At 37.4% G+C, this 12,569-nt stretch overlaps 1 protein-coding gene across 1 annotated transcript in view; it reads right to left on the bottom strand.

Annotated features, from left to right (window-relative positions):
• Positions 1 to 8,606: 8,606 nt before the first annotated feature.
• Positions 8,607 to 12,569, bottom strand: part of FAM160B1 (family with sequence similarity 160 member B1) — a 30,647-nt gene continuing 26,684 nt past the window's right edge. The window contains exons 14-16 of the mRNA XM_019805632.2: positions 9,472 to 9,612; positions 9,020 to 9,123; positions 8,607 to 8,919 (exon numbers count right to left, since the gene is read on the bottom strand). Of these exons, the coding sequence (XP_019661191.1) occupies positions 8,814 to 8,919; positions 9,020 to 9,123; positions 9,472 to 9,612 (351 nt within the window). The 3' untranslated portion in view covers positions 8,607 to 8,813. The remainder of the gene's footprint in view (positions 8,920 to 9,019; positions 9,124 to 9,471; positions 9,613 to 12,569) is intronic.

The following is a 12,569-nucleotide window of genomic DNA, read 5'->3' as shown; positions in this document are numbered from 1 at the left end:
CTCCCCCTGCTTGTGTTCCCTCTCACTGGCTGTCTCTATCTCTGTCGAATAAATAAATAAAATCTTTAAAAAAAAAATATTTTTCCACTCCAAGCAGGATCATTTTGGAAAGTTCTATCAGGAACGCAGAGCTCTGCCTTGGTATAAGTGGGGTAGCACCCTGTCAACAGTGGTCTGATGAATAGAAGTAATGAGGGCAGCTTACCTACCCCTGTTAAATACTTTCTTCTTTTTTAATCATGGTAAGTGTCAGGGATCAGTTTCCATGGTGATGTGGGGATTTCTGTAGCGTTTTCAGATTTAAAAAAAAAAATCTGAGAAACTTGCAAAGTCTTTCTAAAGATAATCCAGACACCAGTAGAAAAACTCAGCATTTACATCTGTCCAACATCTTTCTTAACCAAAAAAGGCCACTAGTGAGGTTCTCTGTTCTAAGGACTTAACGGCATTAGCTGAATGCGTGGTCACAGAACTTACTGGAGGAAAGACCAAAATACAATATGCTTGTATCAGAAAGTATAGCAGTGGCATACGCTATGAAGACAAAGAACTTTTTTCATAATGGCCTCAAAATGGTCTTGATAGTGAAATGCTCAGCCCAGAATTATTTGTCAAATTAATTACACTTACCTTGTCTTTTTTCTTTCTATTGAAATAAAAATGATAATAAATGAGCAACACTACTTGGCAAGATATATATCAGCTTTTTCTTTGAAATACCCAACTCAATGAATATCAATTATATTATATGCTATACATGAAAACACTCCAACCTTTAAGAACCATGCAAAATTATTTTTATTTCAATGTCAAATTCCAAAGAAAAACACTTAGAAATTGCTACGCACATTTGCGTTTATGGCTCTTATTATTTTTAGGATGTGGTTTTGAACCCAACTTCCAATGAGTCATGTGCTCTTTCCAACAGTATTTTCAGGGAAAGGTTTACTTGTAGCTGCATCACATTGGATCATTTTAGGGATAATGCAACTCTTTATAAAACGGAACCTGTTTATCGTCAAGGAGTCCAAAGGTACATGGACTTTTGGGTTAATATTTATATCCTAAAAGTACATGTTTTCTCCTCAATTTCCATTTCTGTGGTAGCCCACCACCAATTAAACTTAAGAAAAGATGATCTATTGTCTAATAATTTCTAAAACAGAATGGAAATAAAGATTGCAGGACACTGTAATAATTGAAACAGCCAAACAAAGATTTTAGAACCATAAAATGCTCTGTGACTTGCTACATTCAACAATGTAGAGCTACAGGATAAAAAGATTTAAGAAGGAAGGCATATTTTAAACATGGAAGAATAATGTTTAAGGAACGGCTAATTTGTTTCCCCCTAGAAATCTTCAGTACATGGTTCTCTGGGGAAGTCTAATCAATTAAAACCCAACATGCTATTCCATTTGTGAGTGGCATGAGAAATACATTTCTCGTGTTATTACATAAATGAATCTCATCTTCAGGGCTTTGAAATATAACTTCATCCAGACTATAGTGAATTTGTATGCCATCTCATCCGTCTGCATTACAGTGAAATTGATTTTATGATTCCTTACTCATAAATTATAGGCCCGAGGCAGTAACAGGCTTGGAGATGCCTTTCCTTTGTCTTCTCTATTCTCACGGGCTGGGCGTGTCATCTGCTTTTTTTTTTTTTTCTGAACCACATCTAGCTCTTCAAGCTTGCAACTCTGGTTGTAGTTCTCAACCTAAAAAATGTGTTTTGAGAAACAGTGGTCTGTTAGACCCAGGATGTGTTCTTGGCTTGCTTGGATTGTCTAACCTGAATATTATCCCTGAAGCCCTTGGCACATGATTGGAATTAAACGTTTTGTTAAGAATTAACAGAATGATCACCATGCAAATGAATGCACCTAACAACATGAGTACCATTAGGAAACTAACAGCTATAAACGTCAATGGATGTCTTCCTTCTTTCCTTGCCCTCACCTCCTCAAACGAGAGCAAAGTAACCCATGGTAGGCTTGAGTTTCTGGCAGTCCTACTGGGTCCCCTTTCATGTCAGGATTTGGTTAGTCATCAAGAGAATTTGGGGCACCTGGGTTGCTCAGTAGGTTGAGCGGCCGACTCTTGATTTTGGATCAGGTCATGATCTCAGGGTTGTGGGATTGAGCCCCGCACTGGGCTTTGTGCTCAGCGTGCAGTCTACTTGTCCCTCTCCCTCTACTCCTCCCCTGCTCATGCTCTCTCTCTCAAATAAATAAAATCTAAAAAAAAAAAAAAGAGAGAGAGAGAGTCAAGAGAATTATTACCTCCCCCCCCCTTTTAAAAAGCGAATTTCTGTTGGTTGATATATTGACTAGTCTAATTAGTGGAAGAGCAAGATCAAAATATAAAACTATAAAACATACTGAATTTCCTTCAATTTCTCAGATTCACCCTTGGGAGACCAGGTAATTCCTTGAGGCTACGTCCAGATGACTGAGGGTAGGAAGGGAAACATGTCAGGTCTCTTCATTTTGCTCCCTGACAGGGATGACCCGTAGGTTGTCCTGCCTTGAGGCTTGACCTCAGCCTTAAATTTCAGGATTGGGAGTTATGAAATGAGAACCTGTGGAGGTTTAGACATTCCAGCCATCTCCCATCCAGCCTGTGGCTTCTGAATTCACCTTTCCTGTCTCTGTCAACTCCAGCTGGGTCCCAACTGGATATGCAGCCACCTTGTGCTGCAATAAAGAATGGTGGTCAAGGGAGCATTGAGATAAAGCAAGGAGAAAAGTTTGGTGCTATGAATATTTTACTAAACCAAATTTTATGCCTCATGTTCCAGTCATTTTTAAAGCCTACTTAAACCTTTTGGTTTTAGGATTTCAGTTGACTTTTTGCCTTCTATGTAACTGTAAAAAGAGATCATTTAAATCAGAAGTTTCCTACTATTCACCAACTGAGAAAATATGGGCCCCAAAGCACAATTGTTTGGGCTGGTGCTTTATACCAATCTCAGAATGAAGAATGTGAAACAAAACAGTTAATTGGGGTAAACGTAACAAGATACAGAACCGTGTTCCATCTCTTGCTGACTCGACTTTATGGTCATGACTTCTCGGAATATCCAGCATATCTCTAGTTCCAAGTAAGAATGTAATTCAGTCAAGACTTGAGTTTTAGATTTTCCCTTTAGGTAAAACACTACAGTTGACCCTTGAACAACACAGGTTTAAACAGCACACATCCACTTGCAAATTTTTTGGCTGTAGCACATGATTGAAAATGTATTTCTCTTATGATTTTCTTAATAAGTTTTTCTCTAGCTTACTCTACTGAGAGTACAGTACATAATACACATAACACAGAAAACATGTTGACAATTTTTGTTACATTATATGCAGATTTTTTGACTTCATGGTGGGGGGTGGGATGAACATCCCTAACACCCTGGCGTTGTTCAAGGGTTAACACTACTTCTTGCTCCCCGTGTTCTCACAACACTTGGGTGCAACAGCATTCACCAGCGCGGGTGGAATTTCTGTCAGCACACTGAACCGGCCTCACCTGTGGCTGTGACTTCTTGAGGGCAGAAGCCGCTTCTTGTTTTCCCAGCACGTTAAAACCTGGCTCATCCCAAGTTCTCAATAACTATTTGTTGAGTAATCAAATTATTGTTTTGTTTTTGATGGCATATTTTTGACACATTTAGACACGCTATTATAGCACAGAAAAACCTCTGATGCACACGGCAGTCAAACCCTGAGCAGGGAGTGTACATGATACAGGCTTCAGTGGGGCTCCCTGACACGCACGGTCAGAAACAGAGGGTACAGTGAAAAGCCCGTCTCCTAGGAGCTGGGCCCATGAGCAACCACCTTCCTAACTGGGTAAGACCAACTAAAACCTATTCCATTTCTTCCATCCATGGATCCTTCAGCATCAATCTGTCACCCAGTGCTTCTGCTGGCTTTTTTGTTTGTTTGGTTTGGGTCTGTTTGTTTTGTTTTTTGAGAAAGAGGTATAACTTTTACTTGAGAGTTACTCTCACAAAACTTCGACTTTAACAATTTTGGGTCAATTCTTTAAATTTTCCTTACGATAACTAGTCTTCCAGATGAAACACTGCAAATTTCTTAATGAATAGCAGCCTGAACCAGGTTTTGGGACTAGGGGTCTGATGACACCTCCCTAAAATGCAGTTTTCTTTTATAGCAGCTCGAGGCAAGAAGGGTAATTTCAACTCCTCAATGTCTAAACCTCCCTCCCTACATCCTTTGAACCTGTTCTCCTCTTTAAGTCCTTCTAAAACTATTTTGAGTAACAGTGGCTGGAAAGATCCTGGGTAGGCGGGGTTAGTAATTACGTTTCTTTCTCTCCCTGGCTGTGCCGTGTATTATGTGTTTCTTTCAGGTTCCATTAGGGCAGTTTGGCAAATATTCAAATGAGTGGAATAAGCCTAGAGTCTAATTGTCTTACGTGTCCGTTAAAGAAAACAGTTTTTATCTGTGTTACAAATATGTTAAGAAATAACACTTATAATGAATTGTTTTTCTAAGACTTGTATACACTCCTTCCTTTAAGGATGTGATTATTAAGGAGTGGGGTGCAGGGTGTACAATGAGGCTCACTCAGGGGGATTTTTCAAGCTGTACATTTCCCGTCCACAAATATCCTGATTCTATTCCTTCTTGTTCTCTCCCTGGAATCAATGCTATAGTGACCCATGAATTGTTGTGTGTCATACCTTTTTTTTTTTTTAAAGTTGCATACCCAATGTGGGGGCTTGAACCCACAACCTTCCAATCAAGAGTCGCATAGCTGCACCCACGGAGCTGGCCAGGCACCCTGATGTGCACCACATCCTGCTGTGCGTGATGAATTACTGTTTTAGACTTACCAGTGAATCAAATGTTTTCAGGTAGAATTCTATAAAAATATAAGACACTTTGCTTAAATTACATTATTTATTTTTAGATTATCCCTCTTAGTCCTGCATGCATCATTAGCACAAAAAGTTGAACTTAATCACAACCTCCTTTTGAAGAGAGAGTAGGTACACAATCGCCATCAGGAAGAGTTCTTCACAGATGGCCCAAGAATCCTGGCCTTGGTAATACTGTCAGTAACCTACACAATGTTCAATAGAAAAATTTACCAAATATGCTTTGTTTAATGTAAACAAGGCAGGAGGTCAGAGTATTACAGTAACACTATTTTACAGGGCCCAGAAATATGATTATCTATCATGTTTTAACATATCAAGTGTCACAATGACATGCATATTTTGATTAATCGTACAACCCAAAATATAACTGCCATATAATTTGTGGTTTTAGCACTTTACTACAACTTCTGTCAATACCTGTGAACTTCATAATTAAATGGGAATTGTATATTAATGCGATAATTTATGGAAATATGTTACCATGAATTATGAAGTAATTCCATAATTTGTGCCCCGTAAAATTAAGTGTAACAATCTTTACACTAGCAACAGTGTAAGCAAGCTAAGGATTTTGGTCCTTTTATATATATATATATATACACACACACACATATATATATACACATGTACATACATAATAATGTACAATTAAACCAAAGGGCTATGAATCCTCTCATAGCTTCCATATTGCACAGACAGATACATTATGAGAACATTACACAGTTATAATGTGAGTACTACAATGATAATTGGCTGAGGACAAATCTGAGTTCTATCAAGTAAAGAATGTGGCTCATTACTAAAAATAAAGTCAAAGACTATACTGTTAGAGAGAAAGTTAAAAAAATGTGCATACCTATTTATACTGATGTGAAGCAGGGCTAAAATTCGGCTTGGAACTTGCTATGGCAATCAGTTGTTAAGGTGGCACTTTCCACCCAACACAGTGCACTTGAGTCACTGTTTTGCAAGTACCGAGTAACAGAAATATTCAGCTTTCACGAGACAGTACAAAAAAGACTAGTAATGTAGCACATTGCTTCACTGACAAATCCAACTCACTGTGAGAACTTGTGCGGGCTCTAGGTCTGTCTGAACTAAACAGGAAGAAGAAAGAAAGAGAGAAGCTTAGAAGAGAAACAACTTATACCTTAAGCTTTAGCTGATTACAGATCAAAATCAATAACTTAGGAAAATAATCATGTTTTAAGAAGCAGCATACACACACAAAAATATAAAAGTTAAAGCTTTTCTGAGCTTGGTGTCATGTATTAGCTATAAGGTCCCATTGTGAAATCAAGGATAAAATAGTATTTGGCTTGAGAGGTAATATTGCTAATACACCCATTGAGCACTACAAAAACATTAAGAAATATCTAATATCTCTTAATGCCTTATTTTAAATAAACCTACATCAAAGTAGACCACAACTATGTCTCAAAATGGAAATGTTGCAGTGTTTCTTGCGTGGGCTGATCTTAAATACAGAGCACTGAACAATGCTTTTCCATCATTAAAAATCATTTGAAGAAAATCACGTGCAAAGTAACCATCTCCCACTTTTGTTTTTTTCCTTGTTCTGCTTAATAAATGTGCTTAGACTGAGCTAACAAAGATGTGCATTAAATTAGAAATGCAGTCTTAATGTTGGTAAGCATGCTGGAGCCATGAATATTCATCATCTTTCGCTATTTTGTTCTTAATAAATAGCCAAAACTAGCTGTAAATCAGAAAAACAAATACAACAAAATTAGCAGAAGGCGTAAACCACGCTTCTATGCATGTGCCACAGGACGTACATCTGCAAACATGCTACATAAAACAACTGCTCACACGGAGCAGCGACACTTCCCTCCGAGCTGGAAATTCTGAGAGTCCGCTCCTCCCCCCAATATCAGTAAATGCAAAGGGAAAGCGCAAAGTGCTGCTGCTTAACGTTTCAACAGAAAGAAGAGGAGGAAGAGGAGGAGAGGAAGAAGAAAGCTTAAAAGCAACATGTGAATGGCAAGCATCACTTAAAGGAAGGATAGACAGTGGATCAGCCAACAGCATTCTGGAAATCAAGGAGAAGCTTTGCTGAACCACGACACACAGTCCTTCATCTAGACCCAATCTACCCAAATTCCTTAACATGTAAACAGGACTGGTTTTCTTTTCAAATCTCTTCAGAATCATTTAAAACAGAAGACTGAACAAAATGAGAAAAACAAAACAAGACCGTAAACACTGAAGAGGCCATTGGCATTTTGATTGCTCCCTAAGAGTTATCAGTTCCCCCTAGACACTACCATGCATTTCAATAAGAAATCAAATTATAAAGCAATTTTTATAAAGCAACTTTCAGAGAGGGACAGACAGAAGGAAAAAAAGGTTCTCAACCCAATATATGTTCATTAGCTTAAAAAAATACTATTTTAGCAAACATTACCAATGGTGAACACAAGTTCAACATCGTTGCAAAAATGACACAGTTTAAATATACTGGGACCCATACGTGAAAATCAATCACTGACATGGCTATGTGCACAAAAGAGTAAAAGAACGTTTCTTTAAAAAATATATATTATATTAATCAAGAACTTCTTTGTCATATTAAATTGTTATTCTTAGAAAAGCTGAAGAAAGTTAATGGTGCTCTACACATTTCTATCTCCTATTAACTCAACTCACTTGATGGTTTCTGAATTGTATTTTTTCTCAACAGTNAATTGTTATTCTTAGAAAAGCTGAAGAAAGTTAATGGTGCTCTACACATTTCTATCTCCTATTAACTCAACTCACTTGATGGTTTCTGAATTGTATTTTTTCTCATTTAAAACAGAAGACTGAACAAAATGAGAAAAACAAAACAAGACCGTAAACACTGAAGAGGCCATTGGCATTTTGATTGCTCCCTAAGAGTTATCAGTTCCCCCTAGACACTACCATGCATTTCAATAAGAAATCAAATTATAAAGCAATTTTTATAAAGCAACTTTCAGAGAGGGACAGACAGAAGGAAAAAAAGGTTCTCAACCCAATATATGTTCATTAGCTTAAAAAAATACTATTTTAGCAAACATTACCAATGGTGAACACAAGTTCAACATCGTTGCAAAAATGACACAGTTTAAATATACTGGGACCCATACGTGAAAATCAATCACTGACATGGCTATGTGCACAAAAGAGTAAAAGAACGTTTCTTTAAAAAATATATATTATATTAATCAAGAACTTCTTTGTCATATTAAATTGTTATTCTTAGAAAAGCTGAAGAAAGTTAATGGTGCTCTACACATTTCTATCTCCTATTAACTCAACTCACTTGATGGTTTCTGAATTGTATTTTTTCTCATTTACAGTTTTTTTTTTCATATTTTGTTTGATAAGAATTCTGACCTTAAAAAGTTATAAAATTAGTTTTTTTTCTTTGCTACTTATTAATCCAAAAGAATATAAGCATTTGAGTCCCAGAGAATGTCAAAATGCCTTGCTACCTAAAAGGATATTAAAATAACAGAAATATCATCAAAGTCATGACATCAGAAATTTTGCAGCTTTTCACACAGGCATTAGAAATGCTTATTTCCTGAAGTTCCTTTGATTGTATCCTGGATTCAAGGACGTGCAATACAGAACCATTATGGTAAAGCCAATGAAAACAACATTATACAGCTTTTTACTAGAAGCATCCATTCCATGTGTTCTNCTGACACAGAACCATTATGGTAAAGCCAATGAAAACAACATTATACAGCTTTTTACTAGAAGCATCCATTCCATGTGTTCTTAATGGTCCTGTCCAGTTTACAGCAGTACTTCATTTAAAAAGGCTTTTTATCCTCTCAGCTGGGTGAAGCAGAGTCTTTTTTGATGAAATGTGTACTACGGTTCTACTCCCTTAGTTACTTGAGGGCGCTATTTATGGCGTGGAAGAAGCATGGTATTTCACGAATGCAATTGCCGCGAGCTCCTTACAGAACTCTTCCAGCACGATCACGCCCTCGAGCAGTGTGATGTGGTCAATGCTAGGAAAGGAAAGCAGGCAATAAGTCAATTCAAGATACTATCACTTCATCAAGTTTTGGTGAATTTTTTAGATAAAAAACACGTAAAACACTGGCTTACATAGGGCCTTCAGGTTCCAAGCCAAGCAATCGCTTTCTGACTAACAGAAGCTTGGGAGTGAAGTCTGGAATACGCTGGATTCGGACCATCAGGTCTCCGACAACCTGCATCGGAGACAAAATGAACTGCGCTCCTGAAATCTACACAGGGATTTTCAGGATTAAAAAAAAAAATACTCAATTTCCTATTACTAAATGAAGAATGTCACCCTTCACTATTCACGTAACCATCTTTGGCAAAGGACTCACACCTGCTCCTTAAAATGTAAACGTTACCATTTAAAAAAATGAATTTTTCTTTTTTTTCTCCACAGGCTTTAGGAAAATAATGACTTCTTGACAGTATATCAATAGTATTTCCCATTACATAACACTAAGCACATACGATGGTAATGTTAATGGACATGTTTATCACAGGTTTATCAATCCTAGAGAACAAAACTAAGAACTCACCCTGACGATGACAGAGAAGAGAGATCTACAGCCAGAAGCAAGGTTCACATAAGGATCCAAAAGGTACTCGTGTATGTGTGGATGGGAGAAGAGAGAAAGTCTAGATAACACGGAGGTGACTTGTAAATTTACATCATATGGCTATGGAGAGGTAAAAAACAGAAAGACATGTGACATCATTTATAATGTAGACACCTGAGCACTTCATTTACCATTTTAATTTGTTTTTCAGGAAAGGAAAATATTCCATCTTATTCCTCCCTCCACATGGTCTTCTACAACAAAAACATGGATAACTAAGTTGGCTCTCACCATCTTTAGTCAAAATACATATATCACAGTGCTAAAACTTAGGAGAAAAAAAAAGAAGCATGCATATAGATATATAGAAAAACAAATATATAACATAGTCATAATGTTTCTGTTTTATGCAGGATGTTCTAACTAAGGAAAGTCATCAAAACCCACCAAAGTGTCATATATAACATTAAGAACAGCAACATAGGACACATTGACTATAAGACCAAAGATAGAGGGGAAGGTATTAAGATCTTTCAAAATATGGTAGTCTAATTTTAGAAATGATATTTTTCATCTCTTAGATTATTCAACTACTGCCAGTTATCAAGAGCATGTATACAATAAAATAAAGTCAGAGACATCACAGAACCTTCTCGGCAGAAAGAGAGTACTTGGGGATAGAAATAATCATCACGTGGCTCACAGTGAATTGAAAAGGTTCAAAATGGTGATTACAGACAAGGACCATCTCATTTACTGCAGGAACATTAATTCTCCCAAAACACTTACACATCTGGGTACAATTCCTCATACATTTTTTTGTATGTCGTATCACCAGTTTGCTTGAATTCTAGTTTTTTTATTTTTAATCTGTTTACTCCACACAGAAAGCAGCTTGGAGATGCTTTACAGACTACATCAAAATCAAAGCAAAAGGCACACTGTACAAAAACAGTTGCTGTTATCGTGCCTAGAACTTTCAACAGAAATCTCAATCCTTCCAGCTTTCTTCTAAGCAGCCAAAGGAAACTGAGTGGCTGAGACAAAACTAACTTCCATAGGAGGGCTGGGGGCGAGTGAGGAACCCATGCTGAGCCTGGGGAAGAGAAAAGGGATTCGGGAGGAGTGAACGTTCACCACAGACTCTGCCTGCTTCACTCCATTCACTGAGCAGCTGCTAAACCCTTGACATATGGGGCACCTGGGTGGCTCAGTTCTTTAAGTGTCTGCCTTCGGCTCAGGTCATGATCTAAGGGCCCTGGGATCAAGCCCCACATAGGGCTCCTTGCTCAGCGGGGAGCCTGCTTCTCCCTCTCCCTCTGCCCCTCTGCCCTGCTTGTGCTCTCTCTCTTGCTCTATCTCAAATAAATGAATAAAGTCTTAAAAAAATAAAAATAAACCCTTGATATAATGAACACCAATTAAGAAGTGAACATCTGGCCATTCGGAGGACACCACATGCTAGGGCACGGGCCAGAAGACAGTGAGGTGCCGCTACACGGAGAAACCAAGTCCTGTGTTAGAAGTCCAACAGGCTTTTGTTGGTTTGTTTTTGTTTTTTTACCAGGAAATTCGTGAACACAGATTTTCTGAAAGAAGAAAAACTATCCCTAAGTCACTCTTATTCACAATCGAGCCTCAAGGAAGATAGATGAAAGGAGATACTATTCCTGTGGAAGGATAATTTGAAGAGCATATTCTCCAATTTGATAATATGTGCAACAGAATACAGCCTCCAGGACTCACTTCATAACAACAAATTCAGATGAAGTCGTATTTTAGGCATAAAGGAAACATTTTTAACAATCTTTAAGAAGAATGCATTAGGTAAAGCATGTGAACAAAATCCCTTAAAATACAACTTTAGTACAATTTTGTATGTGACTGGATTTCTGGCAGTTCAGATTTTTAGGTCACTATATTCTGCCATTTACAGGAACTTAAATAAGTCAACAGAATTTGGCTTTCAGCAAGAATATAAGTAGCCACTTAAACTTTGTATTTTCTTTATAGGGTGTTCCTTTGGTTTTTAGCTTTATTATCTATGTCCTCGGTTGTTTGAGAAGTTTAAGGCTGACTCAGATGATATTTTAACGTGAAAATGAAAACAAATCTCAGCTACACAGAAATTGTCCTATCCCTGAAATGGTCTCTACGTCATAACGGTAATAACTTTAAAACAAGTTGGCCTTTTTCTTTAATATGAATAACTCTTTCTTGGGTTAACAGTGTTTATATTATTTTGGATCTCTTTATTTTCTACTTTACATGCAGTATTCACCTGAAATGAAAGCTAACCAGATTTTTCTGACGTATCAACTGGACTTGACCCACCTTTGAGCTCACACTAAACACAAGGCCTGGATTTTAGGACAATCAACTTTGAATTAAAAGTATACTGATGACTGAGGGGGAAAAAGAAAAAAAAAGCATACCGACGTCACCAGCAAACTCAAGCTTTCTCCTAAAAGCCTAATTTAGATAGCTAAAATAATATGATTTATTCATATTAAATCAAAATCTAATATAATAGCCTCTGAAATTTCTAAAAACTCCTGTACTTAACAGGATTTTGTATTTTTTAAAGTATTTTGAATTGTTTTCTTCATTTAATTCTTCCAAGAAAATCTAAGTAGGAGGTTATGGCGAGTAGTACCAGCGTCACCTTAACATGAAGAAAACGTGACCGGTGGTGCAGCTGCCCGAGGTCACACTCCCCCTGTCGGGGAAGAGAAGGTGAACCTACCCCCCGACATTTCTCCTGGTGTTCTTTACATTCCGCTTATGGGCTCAGCATTTTACTATCTTTATAAAATCATCACAAATAATACTAAATGTTTGTGTTATAAGGTATTTTAGAAAAATTAACACCGTGACAACACAACAGTATGTATTATGAACACGCGAGTCATAATTTCTCAATCAGACATACAGGAAACGGGCTACTTCACTCATTATCTGTAGTAAATGTTTAATCCCGGCTGGTCACCCTGACCCTATTTCTATACCAAGCAAACATCATCCTCAACAAAACACATTCAGAAAAGAAAGAAAATGAAACGAAACCAGGCACGCTT

Source organism: Ailuropoda melanoleuca, chromosome 6, assembly GCF_002007445.2.
Source record: "Ailuropoda melanoleuca isolate Jingjing chromosome 6, ASM200744v2, whole genome shotgun sequence".
In the NCBI taxonomy this organism is placed as follows: Eukaryota; Metazoa; Chordata; class Mammalia; order Carnivora; family Ursidae; genus Ailuropoda; species Ailuropoda melanoleuca.
This window is presented reverse-complemented; position numbering and strand designations above follow the sequence as displayed.